This window comes from Ascidiella aspersa, chromosome 3 (genome assembly GCF_963924565.1).
Source record: "Ascidiella aspersa chromosome 3, kaAscAspe10.2, whole genome shotgun sequence".
NCBI classification, from domain to species: domain Eukaryota; kingdom Metazoa; phylum Chordata; class Ascidiacea; order Phlebobranchia; family Ascidiidae; genus Ascidiella; species Ascidiella aspersa.
Genome location: NC_139449.1, coordinates 25,448,523 through 25,473,235, shown reverse-complemented (window position 1 = coordinate 25,473,235; position 24,713 = coordinate 25,448,523). Strand labels below are relative to the sequence as shown.

Below are 24,713 nucleotides of genomic sequence, written 5' to 3'. Positions count from 1 at the left end.
TCAGACACACAAATATTTTTTCATTGGTGATAGTTTCAGGAAACACACAAATATAATACATAAAGAAAACAGATTAGCGTGCAGCCGCCCCTTAAAGTTGCATTAACTCTGGTAAAACAATCAAAATATATAGGCGTCCTCATGCTGCGTGTGGAAAAGAGGCGGCGGGACAGATGATTCACATTGGCGGGACAGATCCGGCCCGCGGGCGGTGAACCCATGAGACGGTACCAGTAAATACATGTATTTTATACATATTGGCCGCATATTTTCTATGACACAACCTATGACTTAAACTACGGCAAAAAAGTAAGTTTTTTTTATACTTTGCCTAAAGAGGAAAATTTTTAAAAGGGACGTTGAGGCAACGTTTCGTTATTGTAAAAGGAGTGGTAGGATCATCCTAGATCAGCGCCGATTTTTTTTTTCAATTTCTTGGAGCATGTTTCAATTTATTGGAGATTTTTAAAACTGATCACGTGCTAACAATAAATAAATAAATAATAAGCATTAAGATTGAACCCGGGTCAATCAGTCTCGCATCGTTAAATTGATAACACCTAATACTTAGGATCGTTGGTAAAATGTTTTGTCTATTGTCGTTTTTACTGCTATAATGTGCAACATGAATTGTGTATTTTTCCGTTTTTGTCATTATGCGTGCACATAATGTTGTCTATACCCTTTTATGCGGTTTAAATCAGACCCTTTTTGTAATTTTTAATAGAATTACAACTAAGGGTCGCAGCTGACTCGACGTACCTAACGGTCTTGCGCTGCTCCCGGGAACTACGAAGCCCAATTATCAGCAGTTTGTTTGTTTCTTTTTTTTTTGAATTTTGCGTTCGATGTTTAAAGTCAACATGTAGAAAATCTTCCTAAAATATCACTCAGTTGGTCGTTATTATAAAACTTTGGTAACCGATAAAATAATCCCGAACACAATATGTTTCAACTTGGTTTACTGATTCTGCGATAACTTCACCTTGAAGTGGTCGACTGTTATACCTTAATTAAGAAAGCATTAAGGATAGAACGAACGGTATAAGAGGTTGGCGATATTACTTACAATTGTCTGAAAAAATGAGGGGGAACAAATGTTGGACTGTAGGATTATGGAAGTTATAAAATTGGCATTGAAATAACGAATTGAAAATGGTTACTTCTTATACACGAAACACAATGCATCAAAACGTTGTAAGGCATTGGGCGAAACGAGTAGACGTCTATAACTAGGTATGTACACAATACACACACATGGGGTAAATTGTGGATGAGTTGTTATTAATGCGCACACAGTGTCGCTAACAATAAACAAGATACTCAGATTTTGACCATATCTAACACAAAATAACTTACATTCGTGTCTACGAAATGCCGATGGTCTGTTATACAATTACCGGGGTTTGACAAATTCAAAAGTTCAATAGCTCGTGATCAAAGTTGGACAGCGCTGTGGCAAAAGTTACGCTTAAAAAAATCACACGTTGGGTTACTCTCTAATCAAAGCCAGTATTTGTCGTACCAGGAATAAATGAAAGAACAACAACACATTAATGCGGAAACGCACAAAGGGGTCGCACTGTTATAACAAGTTAACCTACGCACAATAGGTCTTGCTCCCGCTTCGAAACTCAGCATACTTGCATTTCCTGAGTTATTACACAAAAATGACTCGTTAGGTTATCAGTTTAGGACGGGCTCAACGACCGATGGTAGCTTGAACTTTGCATAAACGTAAAATAGCTGCCAAGCAACGTTCACCGTATACTGGAACTATACACGTTTGTTCATAACCGGAATATAAAGATTTAGGAAAAGTTTATCAATGAGCAATAAATACGTCTGAAGAAGAAATAAAAGTCGGGTTAAAAGTAATATGAAAGGTATAATAATTTCCACGCTGACCAGTTTATGAACGTGCTTATACGCCATATACTATTTTGATGTTATCATGGTCTGCGAACAACAAAACACAACTATGCGAATATAAACACAATACTGTCAAACTTGCAAAATTCTTTATAATACCACATATTAGGAAAACAAACGTTGGAACTTGAAACAAATACGAGGAGTTTCGCTCAACAAAAATTAGAAAAATACCAAGTATAGAACACTACCCTATATCTGACGTCATAAGTGGTAGTCACAAAACACCGTGTCAACGTCACCAAACTTCTGCCACGCGCCGTGACGTCATGCGTTTACGTACATCGCTTTCATTGGGTCATGGTACGTCATATGGCGAGCCTAGGACCGGTGCGCATCGTTTTACTCTGTCGATTAGAGTGGGAAAGGATAGGACTTTGCTGGCGTAATGCTCAAATGGAGACACGCATTCAAGCAACAGGAAAGAGAGAAAACCATTATTGTCTATCACCGTATCGAGGCTGTTATGCGATTATATATCATTAAGAGCCCAACACGGAATAAAAACGGTTTATAATTTTTGGATAGAATTTTAAGCCAAACTTAATCAAGAGAACGCGCGAAAAAGGATTACAAAGTTGCATAAAAAGCCTTCAAAGGCTACCATTGTGCGGTGACGCTAGACTTTAGCTTCTTCTATCGCCTCCTCTTCCTCAGGGTCTTCTTTTGGCGGTAGGTTCCCGGTCTCTTCTGCGTTTTCATCCAGATGCAGATCCTGCACAGACTGGGATGCAGTTTCAAGCCACAGTTGGATGCGATCCTGACCCGACTCCTCGGTAATGGTTTCGAACAAGGAGGAGGGACCTTCTGGAGCCGGATCCTTTAAAGGGGGATGGGATTTATCGGAGGACCTTGGTGGAGTGGCGTCGGAGCGGGCGGAAACAAGAGGCCCGACGACGGTGCTGCAATTGGAGAAAGATTTATCCAGAACCCCGGGGGTCGTGGAAACATCCAGGTTGGTGGAGGAAATGTCGGAAGAGAGATCATGCGCGGAAAAGTTTCCGTCCTCCTCTTCTTCCAGAGGCTCGTGCCTAATGTCCCTCGCTACTTGCTCCTTGACTTCCACCACTGTGCTCCCCGAATCCTTCCTGCTTAGATCCTCGTGGCTTCCGGCCGCTCCCTGTCCTCCTACTCCTCCCCCAGTGTTGTATTTAGCTGGTTCCGGCTCCTCGTCGTCGGCGGAGGACTCTACCTCCGGAGGAGGCGAGAGAGGTGGTTGTTCCTCTCCGGCGTCCATCATGGCTCTCCAGTTGCTTCCTGAAGAGCAAGTGGGAAGATACAGCGTTATGAAATGTCGATGTTCTTAACTTTACGAGACACTTGGTGACCAGAAGAAGCCAAGTGTACACTTTCAATTTTTCGATTGTGTGCTAAGCGCAGTACCTTTGCCACTTAGGTTATAGTGGTAAATACATCCTAATAGCGTTTGGATAAACATTTGAAGAATAAAGATAGTTGCCTATTTCGTGAAACAACTCATATTGACGTCACGAGCATGGTAGTTAGGTAAATAATAGCTAGACTCGAAGGCCAAACTAATTAGGAAAACGCTGATCAGATCTTTTTATTTGTTCTGTTGCCGGGTAGTGTACTAGGTTTTAAACGTTGCTCAGGCAACAGGCGCAAATTATCCCCGAGCAAACATGGCACAACACGATTTAATGCCGTCATATGAGTTAGCAAATTTAATAATGTAACATTTTAAGTAGTCCTGCATGACGTTAACCCATCTGACAGATAAAAAGTTGAATATCCCTGCAGATAAACATGATTTGTCCTGCAGATAGTCAACCAATACGACTTTAATTAAGAGCGGACCCATACCGGCGTTTAGTATTACCTTCGTTCATTTCCGATATGGGTTCCGATATGAAGCTGGCGAAGGAAACACAGCTGGCCGCCGAAGGGTTCCGGGAGTGGCCCATGTGGGCAAATCTCTTGGTCGAGCCTGCTGGAGCCGCTGCAGGCTGGGGCTGGAAATATAACGGCGGATATTGGTGTTTGCCAGGATGGTTATGGCATGACTTTGATGCACTAAAGCAGCGTTTCAACCGGTGCAACGCGGCACACTGGTGCGCCATGGAATGTTGCAAGGGCGCCCCAGACAAATAGAATAATTTACACAAAAAAAATCGGTAATAGTTTTCGATTTAGCTGGTACTTCATTTTGCTAGCTAGTTTAATTTATTAAATGCTGTAAAATTTTGTAAAATTCACCTTTGTTTGTGATTGGTGTTTTCGAAACTTGAAATTATTACAATAATAAAGGTTTTTCTTGCTTTTTTAGGATATTTTATTAAGCATAGAGCTCTTTAAAGATAATACAACTGTCATATGGAAAGAAAATATAAGCATTTCAAAATAAATATGGGCGTATCAAACAAAAATCGCGTTTGCTTATTTCGTCAGGTGTGAAGATTAGGAAACACTGCACTAAGGTATTTCAAATAACCGACTTGCCGAAAACAAGTTTGGTGAAATTGGCCTTTGGTGTATTTAACAAACAATATAGCCTTAAAAAACGATTCTTAATGTTTTACGATTTAAAAATGCGTGCTGGGGTAGTTTAAATTGTTTTTTCACGTCGAAGAAATAAAAACAACTAAACGAAACTCACTGTGTTTGAGGTGGTGGCGTCAATAACCTCTTGCTGGTAAATTGAAACCATCTCCTGGTATTTGTTTTGTGCCTCCACCACCAGTTCGCACATCTTCTTGTAGTGGTCCTGCGTATGAAGTAAAGTAAGGTGTTCTAACTAGCAATTAAACATATTGAAATATAAACTGTTGCTACCAGGCACAGCAATATTACTCGATTTGTATTCCTATGTGTGTTTTTCTTTTGCTTTCGGTGTCATTCACCCTGAAGAAGGCGACTTATATAGGGTGCCGAAACGTGATCAATTAGCAGATGGACTGTTTTTGATTTAATATTGACCTATAATCACACACATGGTATTGTTTATTGTCTATATGTCAGTGGTTACCAACGGGGTATCACGGTACGCCAGCGAAGTATTTTGGGCGCCCAAAAAATTTATAAGGGTTTTTATTTTTGCTCTATTACTAAAACCCCTTGGTACATTTTTTCGTATCTGTTAGACTTTTTAGAGTATATTAAATCACAAAACATGTTTATTTGTGGTGTAGAGTTAATGTACGAAAAAGTTAAATGTTAAAAATGACAAGCAGGCCTCTCTATACTTCATATTACCGTTCTACGAGTAATCACTTCGTTGTATAGCATACATTAACGTTTATCGCAATATCTATCACTAAGGAATCACGACCACCACTAATATGTTCTAGAAAATAATGTCTGGCATAGACTTTATTTTTGAAAAAGACGCACAATTTAGAAAAAAATCTAACTGAAATTATTTTGTAGAGTACCCATTTATGACGGTCGCTTGTATATTTTAAATTTTCCACTTTTTTGTTAGAAGCGAACTTCGGTTTAACTCTTTATTCCGATGTTCACCCACATACCTCAGCGCCGCTGTAGTCGAATATGCCGACGATGCTGACCGGGACCAGCTTGGACACCGCCCTGCCCATGGCCCGTCGGCCCAGGGCGAACACGTACGTCACGTTCTGCGTCTCGCACATGTTCAGAATCTGCTGGAGGGCGTCGTCGAGTCCGCCTACAAAGAGTCGATGAAGATTAAGTAAACGCCTGTCTTCGATTCCTCTACCCCTCAAAAAGTACCTTTAACTTATGCGTGGGCGCCATATTATAAAGGTGACAGTAGTGCCGTGAAAAGAACAACATTTAAACTTTACTTTACAAAAGTAATTTTGTGGCTAGAGTTCCTATAGTAGCGGTTACCAACATTGTTCTATAAAGATGGACGCCGTATGACATATATATTATTCTCCATTATGTGTGTTTTTCAAATTGCGTAGTAAGGGTTACAGTAAAACATTGATTACAAGTTTAACTTTCGAAATACTTATCCTAACTTCAATGTATATTGGAATTTGGCAGAGGTTTTAACATTATAAAAGTTCGATTAGTTTCCCGCGTCTCGTACCTCAGAAGACGAAATTAGTAATGCCATAAATGCCGCATGCGCACGCGTTGAACAGAATGTAAGTTTACAAGTTGAAACCGCATACAATAAGCGTTTTAAGTATAGTCTCGCTTATGCCTACGGTTTAACTACATCGGTAAGCACCTGTGCAACAATCACTGCAGCAATCGTGAGTTTAAAAATGATTTAATATAGGGGTGATTATTATGAAAGGCAAGTACGCAAAGCAAAAAATATCCACTCGAGTCAGCGGGGAGGCCGATGTTGTTCTAATGTCTAATTAGGTCAGGGGTTCTTAAACATTTTTTACCGCGAATCCCTAATTTTTTTTGGTTTGGCATGGACCACAGTAGGCAAGAAAATAAAAAAAAAGTAAATTGACGTCACATTACAAATAGACTCCATAAATCCTTGATTTCGGTCCAAAAAATGTGAAAGTGAAATGAGTCAAAATGCAGTCAGTGCAAAACCGTTTTATTTTTAATTAAACTGTTTGCTTTGAAAACGTAATACCTTCTTAAATATGCACCACTATTTAAATTAGGCCTTCATGAACCCTCTAAAAACAGTTTATGGACCCCCAGGGGGTCCATGGACCCCAGTTTAAGAACCCCTGATCTAGGTTTATTGAACAAACACACAAAATCTAGGTCAAGCTTTGGATTTTTAATAAAGCACTAACCCTTCGACTGTATCTTCTCGAGGTTGGGCGACACGATGACGCACTTGAGACGCTTGAGTTTAAGATGCTTGGTGACCTCGCGTATTCCCATGACCAGGCGACGCTTCATCTTGGCCTTGATAGGGTCCTTTACGTACATCCTGAAAAAAAAAACAGGTCATACCGCTTTAACGTTAGGGCTTCAATAGCTGATCTTAGTATATTACAGTTTAAGAAGCAGTCTTTTAACACAAAGCTGATCGTCAGTCGTTTACGTGGGGCATGAAAACGTTAAAATCATTGGTTCGCCACAAAATACGTAAAAAATATAAGAAGTATTTGCGCCTTTTGCATAACACAATGAAAAACAATATGTTGTTGCCGAAGAAGTGTAAAATATGATCCCTTGCTATTGTATTAAATATTTGACAGTCCCGAATTTGTTAATTGTCCACAAAAAGCCCAATGTCTTGATTGATCCAGCATATAACTATGAAAAACTTTGGTCGCTTTATGTCAACCGCACATCGGTAAAGGCATACCTGTCCTGGAACTGCACAAGCTTTTGGAGAATGGTCGTGCAAATTTCATCTATGCTCTTGTCGAGCACTTGCGAGCAGTACCTGCGCACAGAAACACAAAGGTCGAATTGCAGTCTTCAGTTTATAGGCGTGTAATTCGAGAAATGGGCACCCACGCGCAAGTATATAGATCCCGATAAAGCGTTGGTTGAGTGAGTAGGTGGACTGACTTAACGAGGGGGTGATGGAAACGTCAGGTACACACAACAACCGCCAAACAGTGGTCAACTTATTACGTTTCGAAAAAAAAACAGTTTTATAGTTTTTTTACAGATGCCCAATTTTTTGGCAGAAGTCGCTTGATGCGACTTCTATTGTACAAGACCAAAGAGCAAATATCAGAAAACAGCATTGAAAAATTCATATTTGGGTCAGCTGGATTAGGGACGCGCATTACTAATTATGGCAAGTGAGTCACGTTTTTAGGTTTATTTAAATCCGACAAAAAGCTTGATAAAACCCAACACATAATTCAAAATAGGTATAACAAAGACAAAGTGATATAATGTAAAAGTTATAAAGAAATAAAATTACTAAGTTTATGTAAGTTCGACGCGGATAATAAAATTGGGTCGTTTCTAAGTGTTAATAATATTTTTTTAGTTAGACCAATTAGAACCGAGAACTTTTAGACAGACCCAACAATATGATCCGAAATGCAAAAAAACGAAATATAAAAAAAAACAGCGTGATGTCGTCAAGCAAGAGAGGTAGCCAGTCAGGTTTACGTCAACAATCGGAGGACAAGCGACTTACTCCCTGTATCGGCGGCTGTGGATCTGAGGAACGCTGGGCGGGATGCTTTCCATCAGAGACGAAGCGTCGAACTCCTCTTCTTCGGTTTTTGCTGCAACAAGAAGAAATAATCAAGGATTTTGTAGTTGGTATATTCGCATTTTAAAATAAAAAACAATCAAAAAATCGCTACATATACTCGAACGTTAGCGAATTTCTAACAATTTTGACGTTATGTGCAGCGTAAAAGAAATGACGATTATTAAATTGTGGATAAGTTACGGTTATAAAGCTTTCAAAGAACTATCGTTTTGGGCAAACGAACAATCAGTTAAGAAAACAAGAGGTGTTTATGCTTGTGTGACGAGATAAATTGGACGATGAGAAGCGGCGCGGCGTGTCTTTACATAACCGTTTACAGGCTTTGTTGTCGTTTAAATCAAAACAAGGATCGTGGCTGAGAGGTTGATAAAACGCGCTAATTAAACGCTCGTCCACACGAGGCTTTCGGCTTGTCCAGGCATATTCGCACAGAAACGCAAAACGAGATTCTCGCGAGCCGGCTGAACAGAAACAAGAGGGGCTTGAAACAAAAGAGAGATCAACAGCGCCCAACAATTCAAGAGTTTACTTGTTTGTGAGACAACCCGCGCAATAAGAAGGAATGATTCCTTTGTGGAGACTACTCAATTTCGCTGACTGATGCCAATTGACCAGTTAATCTAACGAATACTCTGGTAAGGGTCCTTGTTTCTTCGTTGAAAGCCTGTAAATCCTTACTTAGAACCTGCCCCAACAATTAAGCTTTAGCAATGTATAGTGTATATGGCAATGGTTCCCAACCTTTTTGTTCTCGCGATTGACTTTTAGTCTTGGAAAACTTACGCGACCCCATAAGCCAGAGTAAATCAGAATATGTTTCAAGTTAATGGTTTAAGCTTCCATTCGCGCCATGGCGAATTTTGACTCAAACAATTAGAAATTGACATCATGTACGCCCAAGTATAACTGGGACGAAACAATAGGGGAACGCGCATCTAGGTTGGGATCAAAAGTTGTGATGTCATATAGCATGTGACTTCGAAAGGCCAAACTGCGACAAACTATTCCCAGTGAATAGGCCGTATTAGATTACACATATCGCAAACAATTCACACTGCTTGAAACGAAATGGTGCGTCGCAAGAGACATTCGTTTATCAAGTACAGCGGTTATTTATGGATCAGATGATCCTAAATTTAACTAAACTAAAATCCGAGTGGCCACACCCAGGGGATTCGCCTACAAGTTCATTCGAGCGTCACCCCGCGTCGTTTGGGGGCAACATAAGGATCGACCAGTTTTGAGCACAGTAAAGTTTCCAATTACCAAGGGTTAGATCACACTGTGATTGTACGTGGAAGCACTTCGCCTTTAGATTCCGCCTCCCTGTTTCGGTTTCGCCCGAGGTAAAAATCTTCCCTCGAAAACGTTTTTTAATAAATCACTTATTATAATCAGCTTGTAAAATGACTTTTATACACACACATGAAAAATTAAGTCTATTAGACCATTGTCGAAGGCTAACGTTTAACAAAGAATAAACGCACATTGTAAAAGTTTCTAATCAATGCAGAAATAAGTAACATCACAATAAGGTTTGATTTGATTTGATTTAATAGTTTAAACATTGTTATCTGCAGCAACTTTTTACGGCGGATATTAGTTTGAGACCTCACTAGGACGAAAAATGATTTATTTGGCAACACATAGCCTGCTGTGTTTGTGCCTCAAAATGTAGTTCAATACAAACATAACACCTATGGTTCATAATATCACCACCAGTGAATACGCATTAGATAAGTGAAAGTGACAAAGCCTTTGTTAGCAATTAATGTGCTAGTGTTTGCTTTTTATAACAAGAAAATAATAGTGACCGGTATTAAAGTTCATTGGTGAATAGCGGAACTGCAATAGGTTAGACAAGTGGTTCCCAAACTTTTTTGACTCGCGGCACACTAAAAAAATGTTAACTATTTCGCGGCACATTTTTCACAGAACAACAATAGAGTCATTTTGTAATCGTCCATAACACACGACAAACTATATGTAAATGTCTCAATATTATTAATTTGTAATAAATAGTGTGTATTTAAATCTAAAATGTTTGCGTGTATACCTATTGGTAGAAGAAATTCTCTCTTTTTCCAAATTACAAAAAGTTTCGCTGCACACTTGACAATCTCTCGAGACACACTAGTTTGCCGCGGCACACAGTTTGGGAATCACTGGGTTAGACTTTGCTTTTTGTTGGATGACAGACAACAACTTGTCAAAACAAGGAAGCTATTCACGTTGTTTTTCTTGTTGTAAAACGAAAGTTAAGCGACCGGCTTTAAAACGACTATGGCGAATGGCAATGTTTGTTTTTGTTAGTTTCGTAAGTCAGATAATAATAACAACACGACAAAGTGTATGTGTGAATGGGTCATTTTTTGTTTGCCGATGTTCGCGGATCGCGTTTTTCAGCAGATTAATTATGTGCTAACGTTTTTTTTTTGTACAAATACATGGCAATCAGTATTAGTTTGGCATAGGGGTTTGAACTGGGTACGTTTTTGTTAGTTCGTGGTGACAAAGTCCAACAACCGAAAAATATGTTGGCATTCAACTAGTTGTGCTTCGTTTTTGTACACGAAAGCACAGCAACGCATCCGGTAATAAACCTGTCTTGGTGAATGACAGGGTTGCAACGAGATACCTCGCTTTGGTACGTTTACTATGACAATACGACAAAACATAGCAACAGCCCACGGTAGTATCTGTTTCGCCGTATCCTTTCGCGGGAGCAAAGGTTGAAAGATCTTTTAGGCTTTTGCATGACGTAATAACATTATTTTTAGCGATCAAAATGACTAGGCAGTTTTGCACTCGTTTATTCAGACAACCACGCCGTAAAAAACTTATTTCACAAATGGCGGCAAAGTAATGCTTATGTTTTTATATTAATGCTGACAACATTTCCAGACAAAATACTAATTATTATAAATTTTACCAAACTTTAATTCAAACGGCCTGATGCAATTTATATCGCAGGTAAACATTAGGAGAGCTTAATACGTTGTAAAATGGAGCTAATTTTAACTGTCCACGATCAGTTTTATCCCTAAAAAAGGGCCAGTTCTTCATAGCGCATTTATTAGGTTTTGTCAAAGGAAAAACAAAAACTTACACTTCAGTGTGTCGAGCAAAGCGGGCGGATATGGTGGCACGTCGGTGTCTGGCAGATCACACGAGGTTAACTGGTTCAAACGGTGTTCTTTCTTTTCTTCGCGTTCTTTTAGGATAACCTGCAGATTGCAAACGAGCCCACAGAATATTATTAAGAGAATTCGGCACTTCAAAACGCAGGGCACATGCGTTATTTGGGTTTGTGTCACATCACGTTGTCACTTCCAAAGCGACAGTTTTATTATTTATATATCGTTTTAATAAATTTGCCTGGTATGAATTAAGAGAGTGCTTTGGCGAGAAAAGGCATTATGCAAACATATAGTGTTTATGCTGGCGGCTTAAAATTGTTTTAAAAACTATATTTGGTAACACAAATACTGCTTTGCTACATTAAAAACACACTTAATTATGTGTAAAATCCAATTTCGCAGTGAACACTTCAAAACGCGATCATTTCACTGGCAAACAAATTTTGCTTACAAGGGTTACAATATTTTAATGGCGTATTCCAAGTGGGCCAAATTCTTTGTTTGCGATAGGGTCCAAGAACAAACGAACCCATCCCTAACACATAAGCGGTTCGCGTTTTTATTTGCATTTATGCAGTCAACAAACGCACGTCAGGTACCTTTTTGAGCGCACTGGGCTTCTTTAGTTTGGGTACTTCCCTTTCTTTTCCCCTTTTTACCATCGGGGCTGTGGAATCCAGTGGGTTGACTAGGATGCCCGTGCCTGGACGTGCCCTGCGTAATAAATAATATATAAGTACAAGTGGTATCGTATTAAAATCTCTGTATAGCAGACAACATGTTTTTTTAATGTTGACGTGCTTTCGTACAATCGTGCTTCATTAGGTCAGAGTAAGAATAAAAACGTTTAAATCGTTTGCGCCCTTTTTCTTGCTCTGACCTGATAAAGTAGGGCTTTGCGAAAGCTCGTTAATTTTAAAATACGCTTTGTCAGAAGTGCCACTTGTTTTCAGTTTTAGAACAAAACAAATACGGCGATCAACCAAGATTGATGTTTTTTATATTACTTTCGCAACACAACACTCGGGAAATAACAATTCCTGTGAAAAGGGCCAGTCTGCCGCAAAATAGCCGGAAACCATCGATGTTAAACAGCAAATTTAAGAAGGCGAATCACAAGGGGTGTGTAAGATATCAACGCACGCGAACTGGGAATTTCCACTGAGTTATTTTGCACCAAGAGTGATTGTGAAACAGTTGACATTTGACAGCCTTGTATCAGACAGCACGATTGAACAAACCATCGACAGAGTGAAAAGCAATTCAAAGCAACACTAAGACAAAGCGCCTTCAAGAAAAATTTAATTTTAGTCATTGAAATATGTTGTCAACACACAGACACATATGTTGTTAACACACAGGCACTCCTTTATATTTGTCATTTAAGTTAGTTTATTGACGCTCGTGTAACCACGTAGTTTTTCGACGACTTTTAACAGCATTAAAGTGAAATTCCCTTTACCTGCCACTCGGTAAAGGGGTTGACTGGCCGGCGCCATAGTCCGCTTTCTTGTGGGTACTTTTTCCAGGTGGGTTGGATTCCTTTTCCGGCGCCAACTCGAGTCGACTGACGATCTCTCCCAGATCGAGCACCGCAGTCTTGCTGCGATTGCGATTGGCGGCGGTCTTCTTCAACGCTTTCTAAACGTGTTTGAAACAACGCGAGGTAATTCCACGGGTGAAACTGTTCAAAGAGTTAACCCTATATACAGGGTTGCCATACCTTGCTTATTTCTAAGATTTGAGCTTATTTTTGGGTGCAGTGTCTTAGAAAACACAAATGTGCTTATTTCTAAGAAACGTGCTTATTTTAGAGTTGTGTGCTTAGTTTGTCTTATTTTAGTTGTTAAAAGTTTGTCTTATTTTAGCTGCATTAATACGTGAGGACTGACATTTTTATGTCAGTACACACAAAATGGTATTGAGGGAATGAGTCAGCATAAGCACGTTTTTTGTGATAAACATGAAAAAGTATTTTATAATGTCAAACCAAGTCGAAACGAAAAAAGCTATGAGCATTGCTGTTATTGTGATTATGAAATCAGCCCAGCAGAGGATATGGAAACACAATGTGACTACAAAAAAAATTGCTAGAAGCATTACAGTAAATCATTCAATTAATAATTTCTTTTCGCTTATGCATTCCGTCTTTTATGGTAAAGGAATTTTTTTACGGCCCGTCGAGAACTTTCTTTGTTTGGTTTGGCCCGCGACAGGTGCGCTCTGACGCAAAAAAGTTGACAAAGCTTGCATTAAATTAGGGTGGTAACTTGTCAACCAAATAAAGGCATATTTTCGCGCATACAAAAATAGCTTTTTTTGAAGTTTTTATTATATTTTATAACGTTATTCCTGAAAGCTTGGATTTTACTACCGGAATCCTGGATCTGCCCCTGGTCTTTAGTAGCGTGCTTATTTTTTGGTCTGAGCAGATGGTAACCCTGCCTATATATCTTAAGGTTAACCTTGTATCTACGAGTTAACTCTATATATCTCAAAGTTAACCCTGCATCTGAGAGTTTAGAAAAAAAAATACACGGTTCGCTGTTAGCGTTAGAATCGCAATTTTAAATTGAGCACAACATAAGTGGGTTATATTGCTTACTTTACACGTATGGCGTATTAAGGTCTGTAAGAGAATCCAAATTGATAACAAAGGAACAAAATTTTCACCAGTTTTCATAAGTCTGATTCGGCGTTTCACAGGATTTTAAACTTTGAGTTTTATTGTTGATATCCACGTCAGCGGAGCAGTGACCGAAAATAAATCTGCTGCCAATGGTTTCAAATTCCAAAAAGATACTCCCTTTTTAAAGCGATAATACTATTTTACATGTTTCAAAAATTCAAATGTAAAACTTGTTTCTGAAACGAATCAAGTCATAAACCACCCGGATTTGAATAGCTATTTTGCAAACGGAATCAAAAGAATTGCTTTTCGACAACGCCCAGCCAGAACTGCCACGGCAAAATGTCAAAATGGTGTTTTTGTCATCAACCTTTCATAACGGTTTTCCAATTGCGGGTCTGACCTTTATGTCTTCCTGTTCCTTGCTGATTTCGGCATATTCCTCGTCGGCCGCCTTCGAGGCGCGCTCTGCCTTCTTTTGCCGCTTGCGATTCTTCTGTGCAATCGCCTTTTCGTGCAAAGCTTGTGCTTCGGTCTGCGCCTAACGCGTCACAGTTTGAATAGTTAGCGAAAATCAAAAACAATATTTTTAAAAAACTTCAAGCGACTTTACTTGTTTTTCACCGAAAATTTTGCTTGCAATTTAACAGTATAGACGCTGAATTGTACATTTTGCATTGTTTGTCAATTTAAATATCGCTAAAAATAGGAAGATCTCACCGAGTTTTATTAATTTACCGTTTTAATTTAAAACAAGTTACTTGACTTGCTGTGACAATGACATAGACAAGGCATAGACTTGCTATTTTTCGCAAATCACCTTTTTTGCAAGTGATTTTTTTTTGCAACGGGCATCGAGCAATATCTTAAAACATTTCTTACATTTGTTTTCCCGAGCACTGCGTCGCTGTAGGAAAACGCAGCGTTTGCAATTACAGACTGGTTGCTATCCGATGGACCACCAAGACCCGGGAACTCCTGAGAGTCCTGTTAGGAACGATATAATTTACTATAAAAGTGTACAACGCCTTAAATGGGTTTGCAATAAAATTGTTTTATGTGGTTCGGTATGCAGTTTTGAGTTTATTAGGTGTTAAAAATAACATTCCACATAGATACATTTAATTACATCAATAATGTAAGTATCAGCTTTGTTTTCAACCATTTAAAAATAACGCCAATACATTAACCGCTTTGAACGGAAGAAGTTTAAATATTATTCTTTTAAGCATTGTTATCCTAAACCTAAACAATACATTTCCTCCACAATCTAAGTACAACGTGACCTATTTTGTAACAACAGAAATGACAGCGTGAAAAGACAGTAAGCTACAAAAGTGTCTTTCTGACCCAGCTCCAATTAGATTAAAGAAACAGAGCTTTTTCAATGAAGCAGTTCCACTTTACTCGGTTATAAAAAAAAAAAAATCATCTTAAAGCTCTCATTCCGTTTGGCAGTTTAAATATAACTTCAAAAATGACTCTTGAATTGTAGAAACATGAATATTTGAATTTTTTGTACTTTTTAAACAGAGCTTGTTTGCCAAATGAAACGAAACAAAAATTAGTTAATCGTTCTTAATTTTTTTGCAGGACAGGCATCCACACAATGTTAACGAAAACTAAGCAAACTTTATTTTCATCGAACAAAACAACACTTACAGACAGGAAAAGGGGCATTTCTTGCAGAGGAACCCCGTTTTTTATTGCTGCAACTCTCTCCTGGTCAAGGATGTCTTTATAAGGACTTTTCCTCTTGTCCTGCTTCCTCTTATCAAATGGTCGCATTTCATAGGATGAATTGCCCGGGGATGACTGTGGACTATGTCCCTGTCGTCTGTACCTTTGGCTTGCCAACTGGTGCCGCGTGCGTTGTTGGTTTGGGTAACCAATGGGCTGGTTATGTGGATGAAAGTGGGGATTTGGCCCGGGCAGTCTCTGATTGGGATTGAAGCCAGAAAACTGGGGCCTAACATTCCACAGCAAAGCTCCAGGAAACTGCACCTGAAACGAAGATAGTATTTATCTAAGCCAGGGGCTTCAAAACTTTTTACGATCCCATACCATGTGTACGCCCAGTACTGCCATGCGTACCACTTCTTGCAGAACAACTACTTTCATCGAATTATATATTATTCAGAAGAAAAATATTGGCCTACTAAAATAACACTAAAGCACCACAAATATTCAACGCTATTTGTAGCTTAAGCTATAAAACAGTAGATATCTACCAAGAGCAATCATATGACATAATTAACGCTCTCTGTCCCACAGCGTTGTACGGCTTTTCAGAGCAACTGTGCTCCTTGTCAACAATTGACATGACTTGTATTTTAAACGTCGTAATGATACGAACAACACGAATAGTTACGTCACAATAAGAATGCGTTACGGGGATTTTTTTAAACAAAGCTAGATAAACAAAATATAAAGTTGTGAATCCAGGCGTTTGTGAAAAAACGGAAGGTATTCGCGTAGCACCTGAAAAACATTGCGTACCACAGGTTGGGATCCCTGATCTACGCTGTCTAATAAACGAAACAATACTTGTTTTTATCTATGTTATAATCTAAATAAAAGTCCCTTTTTAGTAAAATCAGTTGATGAACAACCAAGTTTTATTTCAAATAAACTACTAAAACTCTAAAACTGCTGCTAACCTGGGGTTTATAAAAGTTGGGCGGAGGCGGGAATCCAGGTGGCGGCCGACCTCGATGAACAGACGTTTGATCTGAAACAAAAACATGTCCCATCTTACAATACTGCTATGCACAATACTTTACAACAGGGCTACTCAACTATTTTTAGCAAAGGTCCAGTTACTAAAGTTTAAAATTTGCTTAGGTCTGTTATAACTTTCATGAAATAATTAACAGTCATACAAATAGTAATACGGTTACATATGTCCTTCGCTTCAACTAAGAATTCTGTAATGTCCGTTACTAGAAAGGGGTTTTCAATAAACAGCAGCAATGGTTTGCCAAGAGAAAACTCATAAATTGGTTAGTAAATACTGCGACAGATAAGGTACGGATTCAACACTGAAAAGGTTTACATTCGGACCGCGATTCGCCTGTTAAGTAGCCCTGCTTTACAAGATTAACAGATAAAATCATTTAAAGAAAATGAACAGCTGGTATACTGTTAAGCCAAAAAAAGGCACAAATTACCTAGTATTGGGGTGGGAGGCGGGGTCACCAACATAGGGGGAGGTGGGGTCGGATGGGGTGAGAGTACGCTGGGCATAACTGCGTGACCGACGTGCTGCTGGACTTGATAGAGCGTCGGTGATGGGGTAAGGTAGACCAATCTCGGGATCGGAGGCTGTTCATTGCTCCGCTGTTTTGTTGGAATAGAAATTTGGATTGTAGTTATGAAATGTATGGCATTTTTAATGCAGTATTGAAACCCCTTTTTTACTAAATAAAACGAGATTATGTTCAATTATACAGTTCAAACAAAATATTTTGACAAATGTTTTGGAAAAATAAAATTCATTTAGGAAAAATTATTATTTTTATTAGCCAATGGCATTTACAATTATCTTTAAAAAAAGTTGTAGAAAATTGTTCACTCCAAGTAGTAGTCATGCTTAACCCATGGTGTAATATTTTTAAGTTAAAACCTGGTGTCTAGAAGATCCATGTCCACTTGTCAGTTCAGTTGTGCTTGTGCCCCCATTCCGTTTATGAACACGGTGCTTCGGACTGTTAAAAAAACCTCAAATTATGCAAAGAAAGAATCCCTTGTTAAAATTACATTGACCTCATTTAAGTAGTTTGGTGGATAAACAATTGTTGTAAAAACTAGATACAATCAAGAATTTAAATTTATTTTGCTTTCGGGAAAAAATTTTTACTTGAATGCACTATATTCTGTTAATGCTCACAAGCAGTTCACATATGTTTTGCTTTTCCCAGCAACATTCAGCTAGACATTTTTAGCATTACGAGTTCTCCCACCACAATTTCCATTGTTGTTAACCGCAGACAGAATGCCATTGTGCAGTATAGTGCAACCGATTGAAAATATTAACAACGTAAATGCTCACAAACAATTCACATATGTTTTGTATTTCCTAGCAACATTCAGCTGGACATTTTAAGCACTAAAAATACTCCAAACACAAACTTCCATTGTTGTTAAAACGCAGACAGAAGACAATGCCAACCGATTGTAAATTATACCACCATTCGCTAAACGGCTTTGTTGTGTGACACGACTAATGGAAAAAGCTTCCTGCCTGTAATATCCAGAGTCGCTGTCCACATCTGCGTCGGCATGATCACTCGATGAGTATGGATCATCCTCGTTGACCATGACATGACGTCTGTTGCGTGATGACTTCTTAAGCGGACTTGGACGGTCTGTGAGTGACTTACTGGCAATGCTCAGGGGAAAATCTAAATAAGATTAATGTGAGGATTTAGCGAAACATACCATTCGAATGATAAACATGGAATTTTCCACTTTAGGCTCCAAGCTTTATTTAAAAGCCCATCACCAAAAATAAGTTGTCTACGTTAATTAAAAATTGTTAACTTTAATTACAATTTTCAACACCTATGCAAATTTAAACAAATCAAATTGGCTGGAAATTTTTTCTCCGGAAACATGACATTTCAAAGAAAGTTAAATGACTTTACAACCTAAAGGTCATACGCTTTATTCAACAGCAGAGCCCAAAATAAAGGACTATGGCCACATCAGTTGAAAGCAAAAAAGTAAAATGTACCTGTTTGTTGACAACTGTCCACCATCCGTACTGGGTGTTCAGTGTTGTTTGTTGTGTTGCTAGTCGCCTCCTTTTGTATGCCCACATTTTTGTACATTACCTTTCTGCCAGATTGCTGCAAATAAATCAAACAAGGTATTATAGACAATATAAAAAGTTACAAAATATGGCTGGAATATATTAATACAATTTGGGATTGGGTTGGCAAAACAAACCAGCACAGAATTACGAATCAAGAATCATATGCTTGAAATTTAACCTGTTCAATTTTTTTACTATTCTACAATTATATTTGAGTTTATTTACTCAGGATTGTTTTTTGCAAAAAAGAAAACATTTAAGTATTTATACTGACCCTATGCCTTTGAACATTTGTGACAGGTGGATAGTTTCCACCTCTTTGATGGAAAAGGCCATCGTACACCATTGAAGCGCTTACTGAAGGACCTGTAAACAACCTAGTGTCTAATGACATGTCATTTACAGGGGTGACTAAGTTGTGTAATGAAGGCTATTATTCACCAATAGCAATCAAAGTAACAATTAAATATCCAACCATGTAAAGACATAATTTACTAACAAGTTTGAACAACATAGTGAAACATCTTTAAATGTTTTTTTTTTGCTATGGCTTTAAAAGCAATTAACTCTTTAAAGGCACAAATTGAATTGGTTTGTATGACATCAAGTGTCGTAAATAATAGCGGAGGTAAAAAGTTATCACTTACAGATATTAAAGGAAGTTATTAAATATATAAAGCATTTGCTAAATAACCACATGTAGTTGCTTAAAAACTAATCGCAATATCTTTTTTATTACATACAAGTTATTATTTTGGTATTTGTAGGAGTTTTTAAAAATGTCCTTACTAAATAAGTAAACTTTTAGTAAAACTCTACTCCAAAGAATTTGTTTGTTAGTGTTAAGAAACTAAAATTACAGAAACTAAATGTAAAACAAACAATACTAAATTTTATAAAGGCCTAAAACTGTGACTAAGTTTTTGCAACACTAATTATGACATCGGCACATAGACAATTAGGTTAAGTTTCATATTTTGCCATACAATGTGGGAATAAGAAAGTATGTATCAAATTCATATTATCACACAATTGTAAAAGTTTTTCCCCAAAGTTAAAGTTATGGTTACTACATGGTTTAGTCTATGTGACTAGTTAAATTGTGCTTTTGTTTGTACAGGGACAGCCACTAGGACTTATACTAAGGTAAAGAAAACCTGTTTAACCATCTGGAAAAAGTAAACAAAGGCACAATAGGGCACTTCGCACAACACAGTCATTTACCATAGCAACAAAAAACAAGCAAAGTATGTGTTTAGTTTTGATGCTTAACATATTACAGAACCACTGTAAAACTTAGTAAAAATATAGGTATAAATAAATGACGCTTTACAACCAAATTATAAAATACAATTTTGCAAAATATTAGAAGAAATATTTTAGTTAGGAAAACTTAATTTAGCACACAGTCTTATTTTTTAATTATTAAAAAACATATTAAAGGCAAAACAAAAGAAAAACATATATAATCCGTTAAATGGGTCTGTTTGACTCAACAAAGTTAAAGTTTAGTTTACCAGTTTCACATTAAAAGAAATTTTAACTTATATTAATTAGGATCTAACTGTATTTGAAGACATTCAAAGACTTTTCAAAGACAACTTATAGCCTTTTAAAGATCAAAAATTGGATCACTTCACTATACAGTTTTTAAATATATTTTCGGCACTTTTTTAAAACACATAACCTAAGCTGGACATAAGCTAAATTATACGACTAAATATTCAATGAATTTTAGAAAAACAAAAACAAGCTTTTTAATACATATCATTTTAAAGACCTATGATCACTTTAATCAAAGACTTTGTGACAACCCTGAATTTGTAATACGAAAGGTTTTTTAGACTGCAGGATAGAATTATGTTTTTATTTCTATACTACACAAGTATATATACATACTTTCTGATATGTAACTATCTACCAGGCAGTTTTATAAGTTGTTGGAATAAAGCAGGGGTGAGCAACGTGTGGCCCACAGGCCGCATGCAGCCTTTTTTCATTTTTTGTGTGGCCCTTCACCTTCTTCCAGCTATTTTTTCCCTAAATAAGGCTAAGAGTGTGCACCATGCTGGGACTTTTGCTCTATCAGTTTCCTGTTTGAAGGGCGGTGTAACCCACATGCTACACCGCTACACTAATGCAGTTGAACTTGAATCTTCATTCATAAAGTTTTACTTGTGTCACGTTGTGAAGACAAAGAATTGTGTTGCAACAATTAAACTTGTCTGGTACAATCAAGGTGTAACAGACTTTTGCCATGCATATTGACTGAGATGTTATGTTTAACAGCTGGATTTGAATTAAGGCTGTTAATTAAATTGTACTGAGCCCATCCGTACGAGAAAGGCGTCATTGAAATAGTAGGAAAAGTTATTTCTGAATCCACAACTAGACAGCACTGACAAAACTGCCGTAGTTGCAACCTAGTAGCTCAGTAGGTTTTCTAGTAAAAGCTCAAAATATGAATTAGTGTTTATTTAATGTGCGGCCCTCTACTAAGCATTACATTTCCTGACTGGCCCTTGTGTTAAAAAGGTTGCCCACACTTGGATTAAAGGAACCAACCAATAAATGTATTGGTTAAACATATTTTCCCTGCACAACGTATCATGGAGAAATATACCCAAACAAATATGGTGGTTAACTTACCTACAAATCCAGCACTTGGTGGCATCATTCCTAATATAAACTGGCGATGAGGTGTAACTGCTGCCGGAGGACCAGTGAAATTGGCAGGATTTACGTGGCTATTGTTGGAAGTTTGCATTGAAATCCTGTTGCAATAAAATCACATTAGAATACAATTCTAAATTTATTTAAGCTGAATTAATAGAAGGGCATTTTAAACAATCCATTTAGGTACCAATAATTCTAATTTTTAGAGATTATGGGCTGCATATAAAATTTGTATTCACCTTATTTGACTAAATTATTATAAAACAAAGAAAAATAAATAAAATTTTAATCAAAATTTTTACTAAGATAAAGTTTAGTTTAAAATTTCAACACAATTTAGTTCAGTTTTGCAAGAGACAAACGTTTTGCCCAATAAGTATTAATAACACAATTTTAGGTTATTTTGTGAAATATGCCACTGGTTCAAAAAAAATAAACCAGCAGGCCAGATTTGGCCCTGATCTAAACAAGGGGTCAAATTTTTGTGTAAAGATTGAGGCCGAATATCAGATTTTGTGACAAACTGTATTGACATGATTATCACTAAACTAAGGAAACATAATTATTATATATTTTAAAATGTAGTGTTAGCTTTGTAAAACATGTTTTATAGTTTAAAATTCTATCAAAATTTAGCTTACTTTAGCGTATGACAAACATTTCCGTTAGTTAACCTTTAATAAACTTCAGGAAATGTGCTATTGTCGGCCAGATTTTGCTAATGGGCCATAATTAGGTGAACCCTGATCTGCCAAAGGTGGGCAACAACACAAAGCTCCGCTTAAGAGGCATACAGCTTTTTGTCTGCATTTCGACTTTCATAATTGAAATAGCGAACCCATGAAAAAACAAAGTGTGAATAAATAGCAATGTTTAGAACAGGGGTCGCCAACCTAGGGCCCGCGGGCCGGATCCCGCCCACCGATGTAATTCATCCGGCCCGCCGCCTCTTTGACAAATTAGACACGAGTCAATTCCACATACTTTTTGTCTATTTGAACTACGTAATTCTGAAAAATATTCATTATATGCCCGGTTTGTTTACGTTTCATGCGGCCTTTTCAACTAGATCAGCGATTCTTAACCATTGCGCTGTGGAAGGCTGCCAAGTGCGTAGCCCAAAATGAGAAAAAGTAATAAAAAATATTGGCTATAATGTTTTTAGCATTTTTCTTTTTTCGGCAACGTTAAAAACTTGCAAAGAATTTAAAAGCAATACCAGTATATCAAAAAAAAATCGCGCTCGCTTCGCTCGCTAGCTGTGTCTTCACTTCAAACAGTTAACAAAAACTCAACTAGATTAACTTAAAATGTTATCGCGTTTCCTCAAAGTAATTTTATTAAACTTTTCATTCGCTTTGTGTTAACACTTTGATGCCTCTGTAAATGTAATTAAACACAAGCATTTTTAAGTGCAAAAATATATCCGAGGCCTGCCTGATTCACAGTTATTTTAACATTTAAATATCACAATTCTTAGTTATCATTTTGTGCGGCCCGCAGAGACCTTTTCAAGTTTTGTTTTGGCCCGCGACTAGAAAAAGGTTGCCGACCCCTGGTTTAGAACCTAAATAATTTTTACGATTGCAAGTATATTTTATTCTACATAAAACGTGCAAGACCAACCACAACTACACCTTTTAAACCCTAACTAGGTGTTACCAACGCTTTTAAACACTTAGTGTTAATATGATATATACCCTGACTGGAGGTCGTGAGTTGGAACCTCACTGCAGACTAGATGTTTTTCTAGCCTGCTCTGCTTGCATCATTGATCGACAGATTCCGTGAGTCTGCAATGGCTTTCAGTGTACTAATGATATGTAAGCCGTAATCGTTGGTTAAAAAGCAGCTTCAGAAGGGCTAGATCTTGTTAACACACATATGTGTGTACATATGTTTTATTAAACTTTCCTACACCTGATTCTTACCCAATAACAGGCAATGCAATTAGGTGATATATACCAGGATCAACAACATTATTTTTCATTATTGAGTAAATTACCTTCCATCCTGCTGTTCTTGGACAAATGGATAGCAGGTGGTCAGATATCTTGGAAGAGGGGGTTGCTCTGGATAGTCAGCTTCATTTTGAAACTCCCTCCGGGGAACAAAAGGAGCCACATCGGCACTGAGGTTGGTTTGCTATTAAAAAATGTATGTTAGGACATACAGTCAGTTATATATACTTCACACTATGACTGATAATGATTAGAATTTGTTGGATAATACAAACTGGACCAGGAATGGTCTATGAAGGAATGTATGCCTGTGCAATTGCACTCTCAGTTGTGGTTGTAGCCACGTGTTAAGTGAACAATCACCAAAAAATGTTCAGCCTCCGAAAATCAACCAAACATGCGAAACTTCATTCGCGCTTACTTTTTTAAACATTTTTATATTGCTAACATTTGGTTAGGATGAGTAAAGCATTAATAATATATTTATTCTTCCATATTATTTCTATCTTGTGATTTATATTTTGACAACTCATTTCGTTAAGTACTGTAAACTAAAAAGGTGGTAGGATTCAAGACCAGCGCCCCTTTTTGTTATAACATTTAAAACAAAGTGTTTTTATTTGGTATAAACTCTAAAACAACAACTAGAAAAACAACTTACATCTGAATTAATAGGAAGCATTGTCCGAATATGACGGCCAGGGGCCAGCTACTGAATGATTACGCCGTCCATTTCTAAACCACTTAAAGATAACGGCAGCACAAAGGAAACTAGTATATTATTATTTACACGACGGTCTAGTCTGGCAAAATCATAAACCTTAAACTGATAAAAAATTAAAGTATAAATAACAACTAAGTACACTACTGAAGTTTTGAGTAATTGTACTCCTTTCAACAGTTTGTTAAGAAGTCACCCTTCAATAGATTTCAACTATGTCACGCTTAGATAGTTTTTCTTTAACTTCAGCAGCTGGAACGTCAACATCCATTTTAAATGACAAGTAGGGCTATTAATACTGTAATAGGAAATGTAGCACACAACACAGACAAAAATGATTTTACTGAATTTACAATTATTTAAGTTTTAATAAACAATTTTAAGTAAAATTACCACGCAACGTAAGGGCCGTGAAAGAGAGTTTAGGGGATATTGCACAGTTTTTTATACACATACTGTGCATCGTATAGACGAGGTTGTATTAAAGAGAAACAATTATGTTTTTGTGCAATAACTTGCTCGAACGCTCAAACTAAACGGCAATAATAACAAGCAATGCCTAATTCCTACACAAAATCAAACGCTATGGTTCACTGCACATTTCTAGAACCTAAAAGTGCGTACTTCATATAAAAGTTAGAGTAAGACAAAACAAGTGTAAACAAAATGAATTAGGGTATCACTAATCTCTGGGACCATAAAATTCAATCGAACCCTGCTTTATAA

At 37.4% G+C, this 24,713-nt stretch overlaps 1 protein-coding gene across 1 annotated transcript; it reads right to left on the bottom strand.

Annotated features, from left to right (window-relative positions):
• Window positions 1-951: 951 nt before the first annotated feature.
• LOC146161118 (selenocysteine insertion sequence-binding protein 2-like) lies at window positions 952-24,120 on the bottom strand. Its single transcript, XM_083384517.1, has 22 exons — window positions 23,928-24,120; window positions 23,311-23,450; window positions 21,279-21,403; window positions 18,904-18,995; window positions 18,549-18,663; window positions 18,057-18,216; window positions 17,439-17,520; window positions 16,984-17,152; window positions 16,474-16,544; window positions 15,476-15,817; window positions 14,696-14,800; window positions 14,217-14,354; window positions 12,647-12,825; window positions 11,784-11,898; window positions 11,154-11,271; window positions 7,964-8,054; window positions 7,169-7,249; window positions 6,648-6,787; window positions 5,421-5,575; window positions 4,550-4,657; window positions 3,773-3,905; window positions 952-3,189 (listed from the first exon to the last, which is right to left on the bottom strand). Exons 1-22 carry the CDS (start codon window positions 23,946-23,948, stop codon window positions 2,552-2,554), a joined length of 3,318 nt encoding a protein of 1,105 aa, XP_083240643.1. The 5' UTR covers window positions 23,949-24,120; the 3' UTR covers window positions 952-2,551.
• Between the last annotated feature and the right edge of the window lie 593 nt (window positions 24,121-24,713).

Excerpts from the sequence above, each read along its gene's own strand:
- LOC146161118 (XM_083384517.1), bottom strand. The coding sequence starts at position 23,948 with ATGCTTCCTATTAATTCAGAT. Across the intron at positions 7,250-7,963 it reads CACAGCCGCCGATACAGGGA|GTACTGCTCGCAAGTGCTCG; the intron begins GTAAGTCGCTTG and ends TTCTGTGCGCAG. Across the intron at positions 4,658-5,420 it reads TCGACTACAGCGGCGCTGAG|GACCACTACAAGAAGATGTG; the intron begins GTATGTGGGTGA and ends CTTCATACGCAG.